The sequence below is a fragment of the Eptatretus burgeri genome, chromosome 5, assembly GCF_056783735.1.
Source record: "Eptatretus burgeri isolate ZD-2024b chromosome 5, Ebu_testis_v1, whole genome shotgun sequence".
Lineage (NCBI taxonomy): Eukaryota > Metazoa > Chordata > Myxini > Myxiniformes > Myxinidae > Eptatretus > Eptatretus burgeri.
The window spans coordinates 10,318,003-10,341,995 of NC_140965.1; the positions used below are offsets into that span (position 1 = coordinate 10,318,003).

Genomic DNA, 23,993 nt, shown 5'->3' on the forward strand with positions numbered 1-23,993 from the left:
GGGTGCTGGCTAGCGCTGATTAGATTTTGGTCAAAATCGGTCAAAGGTCAAGGTCACAGTGAGGTCAAACATAATTCCATAAATTAATGTGGAGAAATGGAGTATTTTTGCTTCGCTCGACGTTACGAGTTCGTTTTAACTTCAATTTTAATTTTGTCTTCGGTTTTTGCGATCGCTTAGGATGCTTAAAACTCGGTTGTCGAAATTCTGGTAAAAATCGGATGTTTTGTAGACGTTTTAAGATTCCATAAAAAATATTTCACTCACCGCGTCACGGGTCGTCACGTGGTGCAGCGCGCTCGAGCAGAGGCGTCGTTGATCATGTAAAGGTTTTGCGTGTATGTGTGTGCGCGCTGACGGTGTTTTTGATAAAGATGGTGTTTAAAAGTCACTTTTTTATCCCAATAAAGGTTATCGTCGCATGCCTGACTCGCTAAGCCGTCGGATTATGTAAAGGTTGTTGGTGGATGGCCGAATATTACGGTTTTGTGACTTTGATAAAACAATATTAAATAATTGCGTCGAGAAATGGAGATTTTTGCTTCGGTCGACGTTACGATTTTTGATGGTTTGGTACAGAATCATCGTAGAAACTTCTGGTTTGTGTCGCTACCTTCTCTAGAGACAGCTTTTATTAGACAAGGCCAGAGGTTCAGTTGACGATTTTGTAAGTACCAGTCTATGACTGCTTGTTAATATGTTTATTAGGGCCTTACCCTTACCCAAACTTTACCTTACCCTTACCCTACCAGGCTGGTACCCCATTTATTTTGTTATGTTTATGATTCTTCTGCCGCGGCGGCCATTTTTCGGATTTATTCCCTTTTAAATTCATTTTCTCCGCAGCCGCTTGTCCGATTGACACAAAATATTTTCACCGTAGGAGCGACTAATGTAGAAATTTTAAATGATAACTATGACGTCATATGTCATGTGCTGTGGCAGCCATCTTGAAAAAAAGGAAAAACTTTGAACCTCTTTTTCTCCAAAACTGCTGATTGGAAAAAAAAAATTGAAACTTGGCCATGGGGAATAAGTGTTGTGAACGGTGTCATCGGTGTAGTGGTATGCCGCCGGCCAGAACGCTTTTACCATCAGTATGAAAATTATTGAGGGTCATCTTGGGATGAATTGATTGACAGAATAACATTTATGACGTCATCGGTCACGTGGCTTAGATACCATATATTGGATTGAAAATAGAAACCTTTAAAAACCTTCTTCTCCAGAACGGCTAACTACATCAATCCGATAATTGAATGCTCATGGTCTCCTAGCTTTGGGGAATATAGGGCGTAAATTTTAGCCTCTTCAGTCACATGGTCTGGCAGCCATATTATTTTGAAGAATAAACCTTTAAAAAAAACCTTCTTCTCCAGAACGGCTGGACATATCGAGAGGAAAAACTTCATGCACATATTCCTCAAGCCTTGGGGGATATCAGGGTGATCACAAAAAAATTCATCAGTCACGTGGCCTGGCAGCCCCGACTGAACAAAAATCCTGAAAAAAGGGTTTCTCTTCAACCACTTCATCGATCGACATGAAATTCGCAAGTATGATCTAGTAGCCATGGGTCACATGTCTGATCAATGAGGCGTTGTATCAAAGCAAGGTTGTACCAAAGTGGGGCGTCTAGTTCCTGGTAATAACTGCCCGCAGTTATAAAGTGGCACGTCTAGTTTTTCTTACTTTTTTGCCGAAAATATACTTTTCTTCTTGGCTGACATTCGAACATGGCTGCGTGTTTTTAACCAACTTTATGAGTCCTCATGTACGATCTGTGCCTCTAACAAGCCCTCTTGGATTGGATGCCGATATATATATATATATTTTTTTTTACGTTGACCCTGCTCGAGTAACATGACCTTTCCTGTGCAGTATTGTTTGGATGATCATCTGGCAATGGGCTTGGTAAACCGTCTGATCTTTTATTTTGTATTTTTTTCTTTTATTCTTACCCTGATTGTATAAGGTAATCTCTCATTGTTGTCAACCTTTACAGATATCTTTCTCTCATAAATCTCCAATGTTTGAGACAAATGAATGTATTTCTCGTGCATTATGGGAACTCCTTTTACAGCTCCTATACTTAGACATCTGTGTGTATTTGCAGGTGAGGCGAAGACTGAGGCTCGGCACGAAGCTCCGCAAAGCTTGAAACGGACACCATGTCGGACTCGGTGGAAAAGTCGCTGGACAACGACGCAGAAGGCGTCTGGAGCCCGGACATTGAGCAAAGCTTCCAGGAGGCTTTGGCCATTTATCCACCATGCGGTCGTCGCAAGATAATCCTTTCGGATGAGGGAAAGATGTATGGTGAGTCGGGGTGGCTTTGGATAGAAAAACAATTTGACTGACATGCGTGATCACAATGTGTCATGTGACATCGAAACACGTGACATTTTACCTTGAAGTTGCTGGATTCTGGGCATGACGTGAGGATTTTTTTTAACAAAAAAACAAAAAAAATTCAAACACCATAATCACCATCGGGAGCCGCAACTACGTTTTGGATTCACACGTTAACGCAACACAACTGTGCCAACTGTTTTTCTCGGAATGCCAGGAGTCAAAGATCCCTGTGTCCGAGACAGCAAAACTGGGATGGAACCACAACCTGGACAGCCAAAAAGGCCGAATGTGACCCTTTTGAGGTTCTGTCAAAGCCTATCTCTGCCCATAGTAGTGGCAACAGAAGCAGGAGTACACGAACGTTATAAATAAAGTAAAGGAGGCTCGAGTTTCAAAGCAGATCAATATATTCATGACAAAAGATGAGGTTTACAAATAAAGTGTGATCGATTCTGCAAACAACAGCCTGTTGAGAAATCAATTTCTCCAAATATCCTGGTATACATTGCTTGCTTGTAACATGGTTTTTACCTTTAGGTTCAAAGTTCAAGTTGAAACTGTTTCATTAACTGAAGCTTTTTGTTCGTGAAGAATGGGATCATGTGGATTGCTTTTTGTGATCAGAAATCCGAAGCAATCGTTGACCAAAGAAAATACACCTCTGATGTTTTTTTACCGATATATTTAATTTTGGTAAAGGGAATGATCCACGTGACCAGGTACCGTATATCAATGAGGTATTGACCGGCAAAGACCCTCCTGGACAACTGGACAAAGTAGATTAGAGTTAGCAAAGCCCTTAAGGCATTAACATTATCCTGTTGTACCTTACATCATGTCGGTATAATGTCGCAGACAGTCAAGAAATGTAGACTTTGACATCAAATTCATCCGTGAAGCAGGAATAGGAAAATCCAATGTTTTTCGCTAAAGATGGTGAAACGCACGATACCTTTTCCTATTCTCAACCAACTTCCACCTTTGATAGCAGAAAGCTGTTGGCACTACTGTTCGTATCGTCGGCTTTGGCAGCGTTCACCTTGTGGTTGTTCCAATATTGTTCATTGGTGCGTGTTCGCTCATATTCACAGTTCATAACTCTGCAACGCGATATCACCTGAAAGGGGTAAATTAATGTGTGTAAATGCACAATTGTAGGCTCCAAAGAGTGAGCTGTACGGGCCATTTCCATGAGCCACAACCCAAAAGGACCATTGTTAAAGAGTCACATTGATTTTCACAAGTCTGTATAAATGCCAATCCAAGACAGCAGCGCTTCTGCCTCAATGGCTTCTTCATCAGAATTTTTTTTTTTAACTTCATCAATAAAATTACATTCTTTTTGCCTCGGCCTGTATAGTCAGTTGTTGACTGCATTGCGTAAAGTGTTCTTTTAGCAGATGGTCGGTTTGCATTACCTGGCATTAGTGCTGTTAGATGGAGAGAGGAGATAGAGATGTGGAGAGAGGGAGGTGTAAAGAAGGATGGAGGGGGGAGAGAGAGGAGGAGATATGCAGAAGGAGGTGCTAGGACAGAGAGGGGGAGATAGGGAGAAGGAGCGGGGGGATGTGGAGAGGGAGAAAGAGAAGAAAGAGAGGATTTCTGAAGTTAACAACAACCCCGAGGTGGCAGTGTTCAAACCAGCATTTTATAGTTTCATTCTTTGACATCACAACACGGTCATCAGTGATGAGATAGAGACACACACAGAGTACTTGATGGGAAATCGAGACACGAGCCTTCCCTAAGTTTTCTATTTGGGGCACATTTCTTACACACATCGCCCCTGTCATTTCTGCGAAGGGGAAAGGATGAATAAGAGAATTTTGCAAACGGGTTAACTATGCGAGGAGAGCGTCTGCTTTAAGCACCTTTCAATATGTAGACCCTTAAACTGACATCGAGGATGTTGAAGTTGCCCTGAGTGTGGGCAAGCTCTTTGAGTCAGGCTATCAGCAGATCTTTTAACAACATCAAGCAAATGTAAGTCATTCGGGCATGTTGGACAATTTTCTGTTTGAAAGATGGCGGTGTGATCCATCGCTGTCGTGTTGCCCATTTCCAATTCCCATGCTTGTAATCATCAGGATTGAAAGGCATGAACAAGGCTTTCTTGTGCCATCATCCTATACATTCCTGATTGCATGGTCATTCCATCGTGGTTGCATGGTCATCCATAAACTTGTCATTGTTTACTTTCGCATCAAAATGCCCTTTAACATTGTGGTTCGTCTTTTGCGGCAATGGCTTGACAACGGTGTCGGCCTTTCGTGTCTCGGGTTGTGTTCATCAAGACTCGATGCTCTCATTGTTATATTTTTAGCAGTGGCTGTGAGCTCAGTGCCGCGGGAACAGCACTGAGGGAGCTTTGGCACCTCGGGCAGAATTCCAGAGTTATTTGCGAAAAGAAAAAAAGGATAAATAACACGCAAGCCGACTCAGCACTGCTGCACCCTTAACGCCTGCCACCTTTGTAGGCCTTGTAGAGATGGCAGGGCAGCAGCACATGGATGTTGTTCACTCAACTTAACCTCGTTGTTATGAACATGATGTGGTACCATTCTGTTTCAAAAGATATCCTGTGATTTCTTATGAGATCTGATCGAAATCTGATGAGAATGCCATCACATCGCATGATCGATTAATTTTTATTTATTTTTTTGTCATGGTTTCAGCAATTGTGTGCAGAGCAAAGATATCTCTAAAACAGCCATATTGGTACAATGTGTAAACCGGTCATGGTACTATACCAAAGGTGTATTATTTGTGAAAGATTTGTGACATCCCTGTCATATGTGTCACCTCTGCAAGCATAATATGCAAGCAAACAGGGTAGCCAGCTTAACACACCCCCTCTGAATGGCAACATGTTTCATAATGCGGTGACCTCCTGGTACTCATTTTATTTGGACGTGGTTGGGTCTGGTAAGCAGATAAATAACCCAGGACTGGCAGGTTCAAAAGTATCCATTACACCACCTGATCTATCCATCTAGATGCACTCCTGATATTTCACCCTATGTCGATTGACTCTGAGGTAAGATCCTGCAGAGTGTAGATCATCATCATTTTGTGTGCAACACGTGGCTCCGGGATTGCAAACACCGGAATGATAGTTCATAGCTGGGTCAAGATTCGAACCCAGGTTAGTCAGCTCAGAGGTGAGTGTTCACACCTCGAGGCCATCCTGCGGACCCACCTTATAGACAATATTTAGTACATCAACACACATAACCCATGAAGCACAGGCCAAATTGAAAATCTGAAAGTGCTTAAAATCACTGAGTGGTATTCTGGTATTATTATTATTATTATTATTATTATTATTATAATTATTCCCTATACGATATGGGAAGGCTTATTGCTGTTGTAGGTCTTGTTTTGACAATTGGTGCCGCCAATTTTTAATGGAACCACAGAGTTTCTTTGACCTCAATGAGTACTAATGCCTGGTGTTGGCTTAATGGCTGGAGTGGTGGGCTTGGGATCCTAGGGTCCTGAGTTCAAATCCTGTTTCCGTTAAATTAATACCAGGTGGGGTTGATTCAGCCTGTCATCCTTCCGAGGTCGGCAAAAATGAGTGCCAGCTTGCTGGTATACAACGTCGGATTGGCGACCCCTCCAGGATTGTGCCCAATAGCCAAGGAGACTGGTTAGGCAGGCAGCAACAATGCTCTCTACAAAGTATGGTCCTGATGGATGGATGGATGGGTGGTTGGATGCATTGATGAGTACTAAACCACCATTTAGAAATCTTATTTATTTATTTATTTATTCATTCAACTCCCAACACTCCAAATTTCCGAGCTGTATTGCGGAGCCGGCTAGGACTTTTGGAATGAAAGTTTACATCAATAATGTGAATAGAATGTACACGGGGTTGAGGTTAAAAAAAAAAATTTTTTACCTTGACCTAATTTTTAAGGTCATGGCCTAATTATAGATATTTTAACATTTTTCGCCGTAACTCGACTGAAGTTTGTCGGATCGGAACAAAATTACCCTCTCTACATAGCACAGAGCAAGCTGCATTTACGTTTAATTCACATCATAACCCTCTGGGTTAAAGGTCAAGGTCTTACACCAATAGGAGTATTAAACCACCATCAAGGTTTTTCTCCCATTTTCTGCCAATGCCCGAGGACTTTCGGAATGAAATTTTGCTTCAGTAATGGAAAAAAAAATGGAAATAAAAGGTTGACATAATTTTTTTTGGCTTTGACCTATTTTTAATCTCATGACCCAATTACAGACATTTTATCATTTTACCAAAACTTGACGAAGGTTTTTCTGATCATACCGAAATTGCCCTCTCTAGATAGCCTCGAACAAGCTGCTTTTCCACTTAATTCGGTTCATACCCCTCCGGGTTAAAGGTCAAGCTCAAATAGCGGTCTGAAAAAAATAGTCATTGCTCAGTTTTGCCAACCTGGAATCTCAAAGACCGCTTGGCCTTACAAGATGTTCTTACATCACAATAGCGTACGTCTGCACTGAAGTTGCACACCTGATATTTGATTTGTGTGCTTGACATACTTTTTTTTTCGGATTGTGAACCAATTAACAAAAAAACACCTTTTTGATCATAACTTGGATAAGTTTCCTCCAATTTTCATGATGCTGCATCATATGGATAGATTGTAGATGGGTACACATTTTCTTAATTTACACTATCCCCTAAAATGTTGAAGGTCATGGTCATATGGTGGTCTGAACAAAATATAGCCATCATTGGATCGCGGGCCAAGGGTAAGTCGCGGGCGATCGCCAAGGGTAAACTTCCCCCAGTTTGGGAAGGCTTACCCTTGGCAATCGCTTGGTGATCGCAGATATCTCGTTATGAATACATATTTTTTTATTTACCGATAATACTTTGCCTTTTTTCCCCCTTGAGATGCATTCTGCTTCTTTAAAGACATCGACTGCTTTAAACTATAACCTAAAAAGGCCCAGGGTTTTTAGCCATTGGACCTCAGCCATCGGGCCTGAAGATAATTTTGGAAGTGAATTTGTCCTGCGATGGATGATGTTTGTGCAGAACTTTGTAAGTGCTTGTGATTCGACTTAGAAACCAGCCCTTGAGACTCGACTTGAGACTTAACTCAAGCTCCATTGTTATTATTTTGTTACAACCACAGCGATTGAAATTGATGCGACTGTATCAGCGAACGTATGTTGCGAAATTGAAGAGGTTTAAAGTTCTGAGGGAGAGGGTTGGGTTGGGTGGGGAGGTTTTTTTTGGGGGGGGCGAAAGGGGGTGAACAGCTCAGCCAATCAGAACACACCTCATGACCTTTACCATCAGCCCGTGCTGAAACATTTTGCTTCTGTTGGCAAACTTCCCAAAAAGCCTTTCCACAGGCTTTCAGCAAGTCAGTTTACTCTTGTTTGCTTCGTTTCATTTCCTTGTTTTATCTTTCGTCTTCATCTTATTTGGGCAGCAATACCTGCCGGTGGTGCCTCCATTTACGAACATGCATCTTTCACAACTATAATCAATTTTGTGCAAACTTCTTCATCTTGACTCGGTCTCGCTGAAGTGACGCTGATACCTTTTTTGTCCAACCTGTGATGCCTTCATCCACAAGAGGAGAAAGACTAGGTGAACCGATCTGGATACCTGGTACAGCATGAGGCCCTTGGTGTCCTGTCACACCGATTGTTCCATGTGATGTTCATTCACGGTGCTGCGGTTATGAGTATGGCAGAGCATTATGATTACTTTTATTCGCCAATCTCGTTTGACTTGAGAGACAAAAGGTCACGTAAATCATTTACATGGCATTTGGCACAAGGCCACTAACTTGTCTGATTACCCAGAGCATTAAACGTAATCCATTAAATGCTCCGGCTGTGAAAAGAAGGAATTCTGCAAGGGCCTTAGACTGAGCCTGTGAGCTCTTACGAGGCCGAGGTTGATGTTATTGAGGAGTTGGATACCTCGAGTCCAAGATTTGAATCCAACATTATTATCTCTGCTGCAACTGCTCATGTTGATTTGAACACCAGTGGGTGATGCGGGAAACCTTCCGAACTTATAAAGCCAGAACACGTGACTGAAGAGTTGTTGTTATCGCAGTGCTTGAGGAGTATACAATAGGTCTGGCATCTGTGTGCACAGAGTGGAGACATCTGGAAGCACTCAGAGTGGGAGTGTGTGCTTGGTGTGCCGAGGTTTAGTGTCACGATGCGGGGGCAGTACCTAACTTTGCCCAGTGGGAGAGGGGTTGGGAGGGGTAGGGTGCACGGGGCTTGGTTGCACGGTGGTGGTGGAGCTAGCAGGCTGATCTGGCATTTATCACCCATGTTTGCCTCTGCCTTGACCGCCACATGGACGAACCCATTTCAGTTATACCTCCCTCCCCTTCCCACCCCCCCCCACCCTGTTTTTCCTTGCCAAGAATATGTATATGAAAGTAAGGTATCAATGCCATCCCTTACAGAAATCTTGTATGATTTCTCATAAGATCTGACGAGTTATCTCACTCAGATCTCATGTGAATGTTTTCTCAGGGATTTAAGGAATGATGATGGAGCATGATAAAGGAGCATTGCATGAGCAACGATGCAGGCCCAAAGCCAATTAACAGCTCACACTTCCACTCCAAGGATGTTGTCAGACATAGCAACGGGCAATCATCACAGCCTTACCGATCACGCAAGCCTAATAATCCTTTGGACACGTCCTTTTGGGATCAGAGGTCATAATGTAAGAATAGAGATGTGAGCCGTGAGATGTAATCAAAATGTGGGAGAATCTTGAGAGTTGTGACCATTAGAGAAAAGTTTGACTCACACAGGTCGCTTCCTCATTCCGTTCGTAGTATCCTGGTGCGTGTTTATCTCGTACGTGTGCGGTCGGGCACACACCGACAAGGGAAACAGAAATTTTCTTCCGCAACGATACCCTTTACACCTGCACCCCCAGGCACTCTTCGACGCTGATGTTACGTGGCTTTGTTTCGATAGGTTCCGCACAAAGGCTTTGATCACAAAATAACATGGTCCGCTCGTGAGCTGTGCCATAGACGGATTCAATGGCACTCGTTTATTATACCATGATTAGTGTGTAACAATTACCAATACTTGCTTCACCAGGATTATGCCCCGGCGCACTGTCGGGCCTAATTTTGTGTTGCGTCCTCCACGAGGCAGCATTTCTTCTTTCGTCCTCTTCATCCATCTATTCTATGCTTCGCTCGTCTCGTGCCAGATGTAGAAAACTGCCACGTCCATATTTTCCTTCAAGAGCCCATCGGTCTTTCGCGTATGATGCCTCTGGTGGAGCTGCTGGCTGCTGCGTCTGTTCTTAGATTTCACTTTGGTGTGGTTAGTCGGTTATTATTTAATGGTGTGCGTGCGTGTGCGTGTGTGGTGTGCATGCTTGTTACAGCTCTTCTGGTCCCTCTATTTAGGTCTCAGCCAGTTCACCGTTTGAAACAAAGTGCAGCAATAAATCCACATGCATCATCGCCTGACGTGGGGACAAACAAATTGTCCGAAAGTTTAACGTCGGCTCTGCCGCCCGCACGCCATACTCCTGCTTGCCATCTGCAGCGCTTTGTGCTTCCACGTTTGGCATATGGTGGCTGAATGGGCTCAGCGGACGCCTGGACCTCGACGCCGGCTGCTCATCTGTCGTGGTCATTTTTTGCTTCGGCCTGTCTCCACATGAAAACCCTGTTCAGTCCTGATTTGCAGACACAACGAGGCAGCCTGTTGGCAGGATGAAAGGTTTTCTGCAATGAATGATTAGTTCAGTTTTTTTTTTTTTTCCTTTTCACCTCTTTTCTTTTGCGAAGTTCACATTCTTCAGAGCAGTATCCTTGCTTTTAATCTCCCTTCTGTTATTTGTCTTTTATCAACCATTCCCTCGTCTCTCCTCCAATATGTGTGCACACCTCAATCGGAGTATGACGGTTGTACCAGGGGTCACATGGGAAGGCTGGCTGAAAGGGAATGCATGCAGGGCATGAGAAAATGCCTCAAAACACCTCGCATCGAAGCGCTGGCCCCCTCGACCACTCGCATCCCCCCCCCCCCACTCTTCTTGCCCGAGTCCTGAGCTCCAGGGCAGCAGCAGCTGCTATGCTGAATGCTGTGTGGAAGCAGCTGCCGTGGACACCATTGAAGTGGTGGCTGGTCGGATTAATAGACGTTGCCACGGCGATTCATCCGCTCTTAAACAATGCTTCAGCTTTAGGCCTGGTTGCCCTGAAACCAGTCTTTCTCTTTTTTCCCTCCTCCCTTACCACTTCTCATCATCACATCCTGATACCGCTCTGCGTGCCATCCTCTCTGGCTCTCCTGTCGCCATTGACGCTAGCCAGTCAGTCGGTCGCCCTGGTTACATGTCGAAGAGCGGCTGTCAAAGAAACCCTTAGGAATAAGGAGATGGCGAGCTTTTAAAGGGGTCCTGTCGCTCCCAAAGCCTCGGGCCTAGCCCCCTGTGTGCTGCCTTTGTGTTCCGCCTTTGTCTGTCGCTCTCAGGCTCAGAGCACTAAGGGTTGTCCTGCAGAGCGACGTGCTTACTTGGACCTTCATGTCTCTGCATGTGATAAATAGGAAATTTGGATCATTTGTCATCCTGTTTGAGAACCCAGATTATTTTAACACTTCATTTTAATCACCTTTTCGCATTTGTAAGCTGCGTCGTCGGAAGGCCCTTCCGAGCTCGTAGGACTTTGTTTTTGTTTCTGGTATCGCCCTTGTCGGACTGGTGATCGCAACCTGCTCTCGTTCCTATCTTCACTACTTAATTTGAAAGAGATGTCATGTATCTGGTCAACCTTAATTGTCCTGAACACTGGCAGGAAGCCACCCAGGAAAACCTTTGCTTCCCTCGCACCATCGATATAACAAGACCCGAGTTTTCTTTTATCTGCCCTTGTCCGTTTTAATCACAGGACTCGTGGATGTTGTTATTTGTTTTGTTTGTTTTTTTCCCCCCCGATGTTGTTTTTTGTTGTTTTTTTGGACTCACTTGGATGTTTAATTGTTTAATTCTTGTATTCCAAAGATGTGTTTAGACATGTGTCGTTTTATCGTGACACCAGAGAGCCTACTCGTGTTGGGAAGATTAATTACCCTTTCCTTGTTACCGTCCCCAAGTGGAAGCTCAACAAACACCTCCATTCTTTCATACTCCTTTTTTTTTCACCTGTGGAACCACCTTCGCGATTCCGTTATCTCGAGGTCTTTACTTTAGGTCTCGAGGTCCGTTACTTTACGACACCCACCGAGACCATGTTCCCACCTTTGTCCTGCAGTTCCTCTCCTTGTGCCACGGTGCATCCATTTGTCGATGTCCCGCTGTTTTCCCTCCCCCCCCCCCATCTTGTCTGTTGATCCATTCTCCCCTGTTGTTCTTCTCTTCTATGAGCCTCGATACCTGTATATCAGGATATGGAGAATTATAAAGATGACGCACTTCTCGATTCCGTATAAATTGTTTTGTTTTGTTTTTCCATCAGACTCCCCCCCCCCCACCCCCAAATCGAATGCAGACAACAGCCATGACCTGTACTCTGAGCGAACTCACCTACGGCCTTTTTGATTGCCGGAGCAAAGGGAGTAACAGTTGGGCAATGTACCAACGGCTGGTAGGTAGACCCTGTCATCAAACGGGCCCTTTATTTATAAGTGGTGCTGCCAGGTCAATGCATTTTATTTCAAAATCATTGACTTTTCGCAGGGCATGGAACTGACTTCTGGTAATGACGCGATCAGGCCGAATGTACCTGCCACCATGCCACTCCTTACACTGCACTGGCATGATTTTCCAGACAATGAGAGTGGGACGTTTATGCCCCCGCTGACTTTCGTCTTGTTTTTGGTGAATTTACAGTTTATTTTTTGAAAATGCTTGAAAGGTTTTTTGCAACCACCAATATACTTATTGGGAGGGGTAGGGTGCACGGAGCTCCATTTACCTGTCTGGGAAAGCTCCGTTTGGCCAACATCAAGAATTATCCAATATTCCTGGTTTCATCATCCAAACAATTACTGATTATTTGTGAAAAAAGTCGAACTCTTTCCTTCCGTAGGTCAGTTCCTTTAATTATGGGTATTAATTATCTCCCGCCTTTTTTTTTCATCTGAGCTGTGCAGCCTGAGTTCAAATCTCAACCCAGCTATAAACCATCGTCTTTGGTGTTTCACACAGTGCGTCGATGCGTCAATGAGAATTCTGTCCCTCGGATGGACGTTAAGCCCGGTGGTGATCAGTTGATGGACGTTAAAGACCTTTCATGAAGAGTAGGTGCGTTATCACCGTCACCCTGAACAAATTACAAATTTCAGGCCCCGATGTATCGACAGCACAACAGCCGCGTCTCAATAATGGCGCAACCAACAGGCTGAGTTGTGAATCGAGGCCCAGTCCGAAATGCACTTACCAGCAACTTGTGCTGTGCTTCCAGGTGTTGTCACAGTAAATGATCCACAACATTCTCAACACTTGAAGCATAAACCAATATTTGATTACTAATTAAAGTGCTCAGACAAAACTCCATCAAACTCCTTGTACGTGCCATCCATGACCCTACCGGATATTAGAAAAAAATATTTATATATTGAAAAATACACAAGTTGGCCTTTCTTGGACAAACTGTGGGTATCTTGCTTGCATAGCTTGTTTGTTTGTTTTTTTTCGTAGTTGCATTTTAAACTCAGACTCAGAAGATACATTTTTGTTGATTGATCTACAATATTACGTACTGTACACACTGTGTGGCCGTCCCTTCATTGAATGTTTCATTTTTTTTTTTGGGTTATTTATAATTTCATTGAACTGGCAGGATGGCCAAGAGGTATGCACACTCGCTTCAAAGCTGTTTAATCTGGGGATGAAACCTGACCCAGCTACAAACTGTCATCCTGGTATTTCACAGGCAGGGCGATTCATCGATGTGTGTGCCGTCTCTCGGATGGACGTTAAACTGGGTGTCCCTTCTGCCGGAATTAGTTGGTGGATGTTGAAGACCCCACGCTGTCCTTCACGAAGAGTGGGCGAGTCATCACCGTCACCCTGAACAAAAAATTCCAAATTCCTGCCCTGACTACTGTGGTGAAGGCAATGGCAAACCACCCACTAGAACCTTTGCTAAGAAACTGCTTCGGCAGCACCAACGCTCTGTTGTCATGACTACCATGCATGTAGTAGCTTGTCCATACCTGAGATTCCATGAGAAGGAAAAATAAAATTATATATATATATATATATATATTTCAAATAAGCCTGGTGTTGGCGCAGTGGTTAGGGCAGCGGCTTGGGATCCAAAAGGTCCTGAGTTCAATCCCCGTTGGGCCACTGAATTAATTCACCAGGGGGTTGACTCAGCCTGTCATCCTTTCGAGGTCGGCGAAATGAGTACCAGTGTACTGGGCCGGTGGATACCCCGGTTAAAATAGGTATACCATATCCCTGTGCTGTAAGAGGCGACCAGGGTTGCGTCAGGAAGGGCATCCGGCGTAAAACATGTGCCAAATCACTATGCGGATCATACGGATGATCCGCTGTGGCGACCCCGAACGGGACCAGCCGAAAGAAGAAGAAGAAGATATATATATCTATATATATATATATATTTCAAATAAACAAATATCAAACAGGACCTGAACCCTGTAGCTCTCTGATGTGGAAGTTCAGATACAGGTAAAGCAGGTATCCAACCTTCCATTGGTACCATACTCTGCGCAGAGCGTTGGTGCTGCCTAAGCAGTCTCCTTGGCTATTGGGTACAATCCTGGACGGGTCGCCGCTCCGACACAGGATACCAGCAAGCTGGCACTCATTTTGCCGACCTCGGAAGGATGACAGGCAGAGTCAACCCCACCTGGCATTAATTCAACAGTGGAGCAGGATTTAAACTCAGGATCATAGGATCCTGATAGTATCCCGAGCCCACCGCCCAAACCATTAAGCCAACACCGACATCCCAAGAAAAGCAAATATGATTGAGACTTGAGAATGCAGAATGTCGTTGGACTCTCCTGGTAGGATAACTTAAAATACAACAGTGTCGCATGGAACCTCTGCCAAGAAATCAAAGCAGCGTTTAACCTGGCCTCAGTGTGACAAGGAAGCACACCGACGTGGCACAGCTGTTGTGGAAAATGTAACACTCGAGGCGTGATTTTCACCGCAACCACCCAGGCAGGATGGACATGCACAGACTGCTCATTCGATTACTCCCTGGCATTGCTTTAATCATAGAACAGCAATCAAAGTGCTTCTCGAGTAATGGGAATGGGGGCCTTGATGGCATCGTGGGCCTTCTGACATCTCGTATATGATGCACGTTGATGTTGCTCCACGCGGTTTGAATGTTCATGATGTGGGTAATCATGGAATTTTAACCTCCTCAAGCAACGTCAATGTGCATCCTCTACATGAGATGTCAAATTATGTTTTATGTCATCAAGATTGCTGGTATGAGCCAGTTTTAGTGCGTGCGCTGTATATTGCTGCAAAAGCACCCAAATTTTAAGGCATGGTTCAATAATGATGCAATTCGACTTTTTCCTTGTCATCTTCGGCAGTAAACAAGTTCAGCAGATCTGTGTAGCGCACCGGCATCGAGAAGTATGTTGTGAGGAACATTCCATTCCTCCTTAGTAATTATTTTGCTACATTCTCCAGATTCAAGATACTGACACAAACAATGTATTACTGCCATCCTGTCGAAGTCTCTCTCAATGTCTGCAATAGGGAAAGAAAGAGGAAACCAGTCGGCCTTTGTCTGGTGTTGACTTAGTGGTTAGGGCGGCCGGCTTGGGATCTTAGGGTCCTGAGTTTGAGCACCATTGTCCGCTGAATTAACACCAGGTGGGGTTGACTCAGCCTGTCGTCCTGATGTCGGCGAAATGAGTACCAGTGTATTGGTATAGGGGCACTGCATCAACGGCGCAGCCGTGCCCCCAACAAAAATGAAAGCTACCCAGCAGCCAAGCTGACATATGCAAGAAAAAGCATATTTTCCTGTGTAACACGTAGATGACCCCCTTTTGAATACGCAGTGGTGTTTTAGACTTGAACTGTACCTGATTTAGAGAGTCGAATTATTTTCTTTTCTTTGTCAATATAGTATCAGGCGAACGGATGGTGTGTTTTAAAAGTGTGTCAACAGAGTTCATTGGACACCTTCTCTCATTGGGCCAGATTTTGCATTCCGCTGAAAATACTTGGGACGCGTCACGTGACGTCGACAAAGAGAAGTTGCAGTGTTCATGTTATTTCATTCACTTTGTGAGTAAAACCACAATGATCCAAATAGCTCACAAGGGATGTGATAGTGAGAGCCCCCTGTAGGTCAGCTCTCACGAAAGCAAATGGAACACCTGGTGAATCACCTTCCATCAAGATGGTCCCACAGATCGACCTGTGATAGAAAAATAGACGCAAGGCCTCCGCCAGCAAACAGACCTCCATGGCCAACACCACCGATCTCGACGTATCCATGGGTTTAGACTCATTGTGGAAAGACATGGATGTGCAACAAGTCTCAAAAACCATCGTAAATGTTCAACAGTTCACGAGGTCGTAAATGAATTAATTAATTAATAATCAAAGTAACATCGGGCTGTAAGTGGTCCACCTCAAGGGTGGGTGCATTCTGGAATTCTTTTTTTTTTGTGCCATCGACATTGAATGACCAACGTGATACTCGGACAAGAAGAAGAAGAAGAAATGATTATTTTTGTTGATAATTTCTGAGTCATATCCACAACCCATGATCTGCTTATGCCTGGTGTTAGCTTCATGGCTAGAGTGGTGGGCTTGGGATCCTAGAGTCCTGAGTTAAAATCCTGCTTGGCTGTTGAATTAATACCAGGTGGGGTTGACGCAGCCTGCCATCCTGCTGAGGTTGGCAAAATGAGTGCCAGCATGCTGGTATCCTGCGTCGGAGTGGCGACCCGTCCAGGATTGTGCCCAATAGCCAAGGAGACTGCTTAGGCAGCACCAACGCTCTGCACAGAGTGTGGTCCCAAATGGATGGATGGACGATCTGTTCACTTAAACATTTATTCGATTGTATTTACTCAGATTTTTATTTCACATCTTTATTGCATTTAATGTTTTTGCAGTGTCTACGTGGTTGTGGTACAAACTAGAAAACCTATACTCGTGCAAAAGATGAAATGATATTATCACATCCATCCTCTTCGTCTTCGTCTGGTCCCACTATAAGGAGTGAGGCCTCGTGGTATAAGGGATGAGGCCGAATGGTCCATATGTATGCAAAATGCACGAACATCCCTTCCAAAGAACAGCATACTTCATAATGCAGTGCCCCGTGCTGAGACTGCACAAGGACCGTAGGTAGTTACCTCGATCACCGAAGGTGGATCGAGGTTATGTTTTCACTGACTCCTGTCTGCTTGCCTATTTGTCTGTCTGACTGTGAGCAGGTTATCTCAAAAACTTACAGACGGATTGGGACGAAATTTGGTGGACAGGTTGGGTGTGTGACAAGGAAGAATTGATTAGATTTTGGTGACGATCCGAATCTGAATCCGGACCCGAGAATTTTCGAAGTGATTCTTTACGATTTAAAGATGGGGCCAACAACGATAAATAGCACGATATCTCCAAACGCTACAGACGGATTATGACAAAACTAGGTGGATAAGTTGGTTAGATGACGAGAACAAGCGGCTTCGAATTTGGTTCAGGTCCGGATCCAGATCCGGCCTCACAGTGGGATACAACATGTAAACTGTTTAGCCCGCAGAGGTATGCGCTCCACCGAGTGTCGTTATAGTTTTTGATTTTATTTCCCAATTTGTCAGCGATTCGAAAAATTATATATCAGGACCAGATGGCTCAGAAATGATCATGGCCTTAAATGCCGTCATAAATAGGATTGCAGTCGGGATGATATTGAGAAAATATCAGGAAGCCATCAGACTCCAGGCACACATACTGATACAGGACAAAATGGTGACATTTCGATTTGTCAGAGCACAGTTGTTTGCCAATGTAAAGGAGTTATTGGTCGAAGTTGTTCTTAAGCAATTAGCTTGTAATTTGGAACATTATAAACACGAATTGGGAAGTTTCTAAAGTTCAGCTTTTATAGGAAGAGATGTTGAAGCTTTTACACGCTTGTAAAAGGAACCTGAAATCACATCAACTATTAAATATTTGCATTCCACACAGCCCTGAGCATCTTGGCGTGAGTCCTGCACAAGATGAATAATGTGTGTCAAACAGGCATGAGAAATATCCAGGGAATTTCGGCTATTTCTTTATGTCTGGATCATTTCAGAGATTCAGGAAAATCTGGCGTAAACATTTTGGAGGAAGGCAGTCATTCTTGAGGAATATTTATGGGAATCTGGGCTTCCTTACAGCTTTGGATGAGACAGGACCATCTCCTGCTGATGCTGATCCATTCCTTGCTATAGCCAAGTCATTAGATCTCTTATAGATATCTTACACCTCATGTACAGCCTTTTACTAGCTCTGTTTTTTAATGTACAGATAAACTTCACTTCCTCCCTCAGACATATACAAATAAACTTCACTTCCGCCCTCGGACGTGTACAGATAAACTTCACTTCCTCCCTCGGACGTGTACAGATAAATTTCACTTCCTCCCTCGGACGTGTACAGATAAACTTCACTACCTCCCTTGGACGTGTACAGATAAACTTCACTTCCGCCCTCGGACGTGTACAGATAAACTTCACTTCCTCCCCGGACGTGTACAAATAAACTTCACTTCCTCCCTCGGACGTGTACAGATAAACTTCACTTCCTCCCCGGACGTGTACAAATAAACTTCACTTCCGCCCTCGGACGTGTACAGATAAACTTCACTTCCTCCCTCGGACGTGTACAGATAAACTTCACTACCTCCCTTGGACGTGTACAGATAAACTTCACTTCCTCCCTCAGACATGTACAGATAAACTTCACTTCCTCCCTTGGACGTGTACAGATAAACTTCACTTCCTCCCTCGGACGTGTACAGATAAACTTCACTTCCTCCCTTGGACGTGTACAGATAAACTTCACTTCCTCCCTCGGACGTGTACAGATAAACTTCACTTCCTCCCTCGGACATGTACAGATAAACTTCACTTCCTCCCTTGGACGTGTACAGATGAACTTCACTTCCTCCCTCGGACGTGTACAGATTAACTTCACTTCCTCCCCGGACGTGTACAGATAAACCACTTCCTCCCTCGGACGTGTACAGATAAACTTCACTTCCTCCCTCGGACGTGTACAGATAAACTTCACTTCCTCCCCGGACGTGTACAGATAAACTTCACTTCCTCCCCGGACATGTACAGATAAACTTCACTTCCTCCCCAGACGTGTACAGATAAACTTCACTTCCTCCCCGGACGTGTACAGATAAACCACTTCCTCCCTCGGACGTGTACAGATAAACCACTTCCTCCCTCGGACGTGTACAGATAAACTTCACTTCCTCCCTCGGACGTGTACAGATAAACTTCACTTCCTCCCCGGACATGTACAGATAAACTTCACTTCCTCCCCGGACGTGTACAGATAAACTTCACTTCCTCCCCGGACGTGTACAGATAAACTTCACTTCCTCCCCGGACGTGTACAGATAAACTTCACTTCCTCCCTCAGACATGTACAGATAAACTTCACTTCCTCCCTCGGACGTGTACAGATAAACTTCACTTCCTCCCTCGGACGTGTACAGATAAACTTCACTTCCTCCCTCGGACGTGTACAGATAAACTTCACTTCCTCCCCGGACGTGTACAGATAAACTTCACTTCCTCCCTTGGACGTTTACAGATAAACTTCACTTCCTCCCTCGGACGTGTACAGATAAACTTCACTTCCTCCCTCAGACATGTACAGATAAACTTCACTTCCTCCCTCGGACGTGTACAGATAAACTTCACTTCCTCCCTCGGACATGTACAGATAAACTTCACTTCCTCCCTCGGACGTGTACAGATAAACTTCACTTCCTCCCTCGGACGTGTACAGATAAACTTCACTTCCTCCCTTCACTTGTGTTGGACGATGTTCAAGTATATAATTCAAGACTGTACATATAAAGGTGTAAAGGCATATAAATGAATTAATTCCGGGTTTTCCCGCCGTTTTACTGGGTGTCGATGACGTCACCCTATCTAAAACGTTACTTTAGCAATTCGTGCCTGTTGTTTGTGTCCTTTATAACATCCTTTAAAACAGCAAGTCTCCCGGTTGGAATGATTTTCAATTTTGTTTGACTGCCAGGTAGGCAGGTAGATTAAAAAAAGTTATCTCACGTCTCTATAATTGAGGTATGGGCCTCAATGTCATGACTTGAAGAAGCCAGACCATAAGCTGTATCGGGTGTTGCCAGAACAGATTATAGTCTTGAAGGGTTGAATATTAAAGAAAAATGGATTTATTATCAGGGAAACAATTTCAAAGTTGAATTCAAGTCTGAAACCCGAGAGTTTGTTGAGGCTTCCCCCATAGACCCTCACCAGTGCGCTGCCTCTCGTCCTCCTCCACCCCTTGGGGACCTAGCTGCACATGAACCCCTGGCAAGGACGACCGCATTGCTTGCCCACAGTCTCCAGCTTTCGGAGTCTTCAGTATGACTCGGTCAGGGTTCTAACCACTGACCTCCCAGACTCGGAGTGGACTCTCAAATCATCACGACACTATGTTTGGTCAAATTTGTACCGTACTGCTTCATGTATGAGTTTGTACTGCTTCGTGGATTACAGAGCACGAGAAGCACCCGCCGGGAATGGCCAGAGTGGTTATGTTATTATCTTCATCAAAACGTGTAATTCAAAATACTTCTCCAAAATACCTGTCGCTGCGTAATTCAAAAATTCACACTGCACTGGAAAACGTGGGGACAGGAATACTGCACTGAACTGTAAATGGCGGGGACTTGTAATACCCTCCCCCACCTGGAGTGGCGCTACACGATACACATTTACATGGAGAATTTGTGTCCCTCACTACCCCTCCCCTCCCCCGCCACAAGACCACCAGCAAAGATAAAACACCCCGATACATTAATTGGGGTCATGCTGATCCTATGTAGCAAGTCTGGATGTAATTGGGCCAGGGCTGCAGGAGGAGTGGGGCAACAAACAAATTAATAAACACACACAAGCACACACCGGTCCAGGAATTATAGTAAGGATTCCTCACTCAACTCTGAGTGTGTGTGTGTGTGTGTGTGGAGGGGGGGCATTAGGCTGGCTGTCCTGTCTGTTGAAGTCATCTAATTTTTCTTGTCGATGTTTAAAATTTATCTCAGGGTTGTGTCTGTGCTCGATTCCCAACCCAACCATAAACTGACTGGTGCTTCACAGTTCACAGACAGGGCATTCCATCATGAAGTGCACCTTCCCCACTGGACCACAATGGACATCGAAAAGGTGGGAATAATTGGTGTCATTAAAGTAGCAGCAGCAGTGGTAGTAGTAGTAGTAGTAGTAGTAGTAGTAGTAGTAGTGGTAAATTAGTGTCAGTGAAGTCGCAGCAGTAGTAGTAGAAGTAGTAGTAAATTTGTGTTGTTAAAGTAGCAGCAGTAGTAGTGGTCATAGTAAATTGGTGTCATTAAAGTAGCAGCAGCAGTAGTAGTAGAAGCAGTAGTATGAGTAGTAGTAGTAGTAGTAGTAAATTTGTGTCATTAAAATAGTAGTAGTAGTTGTATCAGCAGCAGTAGTAGTAATTGTAGTAAATTTGTGTTGGTAAAGTCGCAGCAGTAGTAGTTTTAGTTGTAAATTGGTGTCATTAAAGTAGAAGCAGTAGTAGTGGTAGTAGTAAATTGGTGTCATTAAAGTAGCAGCAGTAGTAGTAGTAGAAGCAGTAGTACGAGTAGTAGTAGTAGTAGTAGTAGTAGTAGTAGTAGTAGTAGTAGTAAATTTGTGTCACTAAAGCAGCAGTAGTAGTAGTTGTAGTAAATTTGTGTCAGTGAAGTCGTAGTATTAGTAAATTTGTATTGTTCAAGTAGCAGCAGTAGTAGTGGTAGGACTAAATTGGTGTCATTAAAGTAGCGGCAGTAGAAGTAGTAGTATTAAATTGGTGTCATTAAAGTAGTAGTGGGAGGAGTAAATTGGTGTCATTAAAGTAGCAGCAGTAGTAATAGCAGTAGAAGCAGTTATATGAGTAGTAGTAATAGTAGTAGTAAATTTGTGTTATTAAAGCAGTAGTAGTCGCAGTAGTAGTAGTTGTAGTAAATTTGTGTTAAAGTAGCAGCAGTAGTGGTGGTAGTAGTAAATTGATGTCATTAAAGTAGCAGCAGTAGTTGTAGTAGCAGCAGTTGTAGTAGTAAATTAGTGTCATTAAAGTAGCAGCAGTCTTTGTAGTAGCAGCAATAGTAGTAGTAAATTAGTGTCGTTAAAGTAGCAGCAGTTGTCGTGGTAGTTGTAGCAGCAGCACTAGTAGTAGTAAATTTGTGTCATTGAAGTAGGAGCAGTAGTAGTAGTATCAGCAGCAGTAGTAGTAATTGTGGTAAATTTGTGTTGGTAAAGTAGCAGCAATCGTCGTGGAAGTAGTAAATTATTGTCATTAAAGTAGTAGTTGAAGGAATAAATTAGTGTCATTAAGGTCGCAGCAGTAGTTGTCATAAATTAGTGTCATTAAAGTATCAGCAGTAGCAGGAGTTTTTGTAGCAGCAGCAGTAGTAGTAAATTATTGTCATTAAAGTAGTCGTTGTCGTAGTAGTATTTTGATGCACTACATTTAAAACATTTTCTATTGCTCTCTTTATTTTCCTTTATTTAGTAATGAGTTTTGCTGAATAATAAGTGAAGGATAAAATAAAGGGAAACAATTGGGCGGTTGGTTCTTGGTCACACGTGGGTTGGGAAAGGGTTATGAAAGTTCAGGAAACAATGATTGGAGCATCCTCGCAGCTTTGTTGTAATTTGTAGACTCCATCCTTGTTTGCCTTTATGTTTTGTGTAAAACAAACATTAGTCAGACAACATTGGTTGTGTACAAATGGCTTTATCATCATGAAAACTTGCACTGAGCGGGATGTTGAATACCACAAGCATCATTATCCTGGAGTTAAATGTTTTTTTTTTATTTGAGTTTGCTATCCATGCTCAATTGTTTGTGTTTTTTCAGTATGTTCATTATTTGTTCCCTACTGGTTTCACCAGAGGGGACTATCTGTTTGCTGTCCGTCTGTCCGTCCGTCCCGCCTGTGGTTTTTCACACTTTTTTCCCATGCTCAACATATTTAACTGAAACTTGCTTTTATTATAAGTTACAGAATAAGTTTGAGTTTCAGGGCGTTTCGTCAATTTTTCACAGATTTATGCCCTTTTTAGACTTTAAAAATATCACACAATATACATGGGTCAGTGTTCAGTTGCCCTGACTCCACCCCACTGCTTTACACCCATTGGTTGGCCAGCTGGCCTGACTCCACCCCACTGCTCTACACCCATTGGTTGGCCAGCTGGCCTGACTCCACCCCACTGCTCTACACCCATTGGTTGGCCAGCTGGCCTGACTCCACCCACTGCTTTACACCCATTGGTTGGCCAGCTGGCCTGACTACACCCCAATAAAATCATGCACCACCATTGCATGAAGCAGCACAGATGGGCAGGCCTCAGGCCTAGTTGTTAGTCCATGGTCCAATGCAATTGGAATGATCCCAGGTCTATAACCACGATGTATTACATGTGTTTGATGGGAATATATGTTTTGACGAGCAATACAACCCGTCTTTTCACTGATGGAAATATTAAGGGGGGATGAGTTAAGAAGGAGGGGAGGGACAGAGGGGAAAAGGTGAGGAGAGTGAGGAAGGAGGGGGATCAAGGAGGGAGTGGGGAAGCAATGCAGGGTGGGGAAGTGAGGAGGGGTGGGGGAATGGAAGGCAGGATGAAGGGAGGGGAAAGAAGTGTGAGGGGAGTGGAAAGAAGTGTGAGGGGAGGGCAAGGTAAGGCAGTGTGAGGGGAGGTGTCCGTCCAGACATAGCCATCGTCTGAATGACAGGTATACGGAGGGGTTAGCGGGGGTGGGAGGGGGGGAGACTGATGCTGGTTGAGGACCCACTTACTGATGCTAGTGGAGGAGCGAGGAGGTAGGGAGACCAAGGAGGAGTGGGGGCCGAGGAGGGTTGGGGGAGCAAGGAAGGAGGAGGGAGTGAGGTGAGGTGGGAGAAGGAAAGGCAGTGTGAAAGGAGAGAAAAGAAGTGTGAGGGGATTCGAGGGGAAGGCAGTGTGAGGGGAAGGCAAGGTAAGGCAGTATGAGGGAAGGAGACAGTAAGGCAGTGTGAGGAGAAGGCATGGTAAGGCAGTATGAGGGAAGGGTCCATCTGGAAATAACCACTGTTCAGACACATACGGAGATAACCACCGTCCAAACATAACCACCGTCCAGATACATGCAGAGATAACCACCATCCAGGCATAACTACCTTCCAGATACGTTCAGAGACAGAGAGAGATTGGGAGAGAGGGGTTGGGAGAGGGAGAGAGGGAAGGAGTGGGGTGGGAAAGAGAGAGAGGTGGGGGAGAGACAGAGGAAAAGGGAAGAGAAGAGGTGGGAATGGGGGGAGGGTGGAGGAGAGGGGGGGGTATTCTGGCAGATGTGATGTCCAGTTTAACGGCACACACATTGATTAATCACTCTGCCTGTAAAACACCGGTATGACAGT

General features: G+C 44.2%; 1 protein-coding gene across 9 annotated transcripts in view; it reads left to right on the top strand.

The window, feature by feature from the left end:
* LOC147025825 (transcriptional enhancer factor TEF-1-like) overlaps positions 1-23,993 on the top strand; it is a 135,644-nt gene that overhangs the window by 36,159 nt on the left and 75,492 nt on the right. For all 9 annotated transcript variants that reach the window (XM_085880665.1, XM_085880660.1, XM_085880659.1 and 6 more), the window contains exon 2: positions 2,117-2,319. In XM_085880665.1, the coding sequence (XP_085736791.1) occupies positions 2,172-2,319 (148 nt within the window). In that variant the 5' untranslated portion in view covers positions 2,117-2,171. The remainder of the gene's footprint in view (positions 1-2,116; positions 2,320-23,993) is intronic.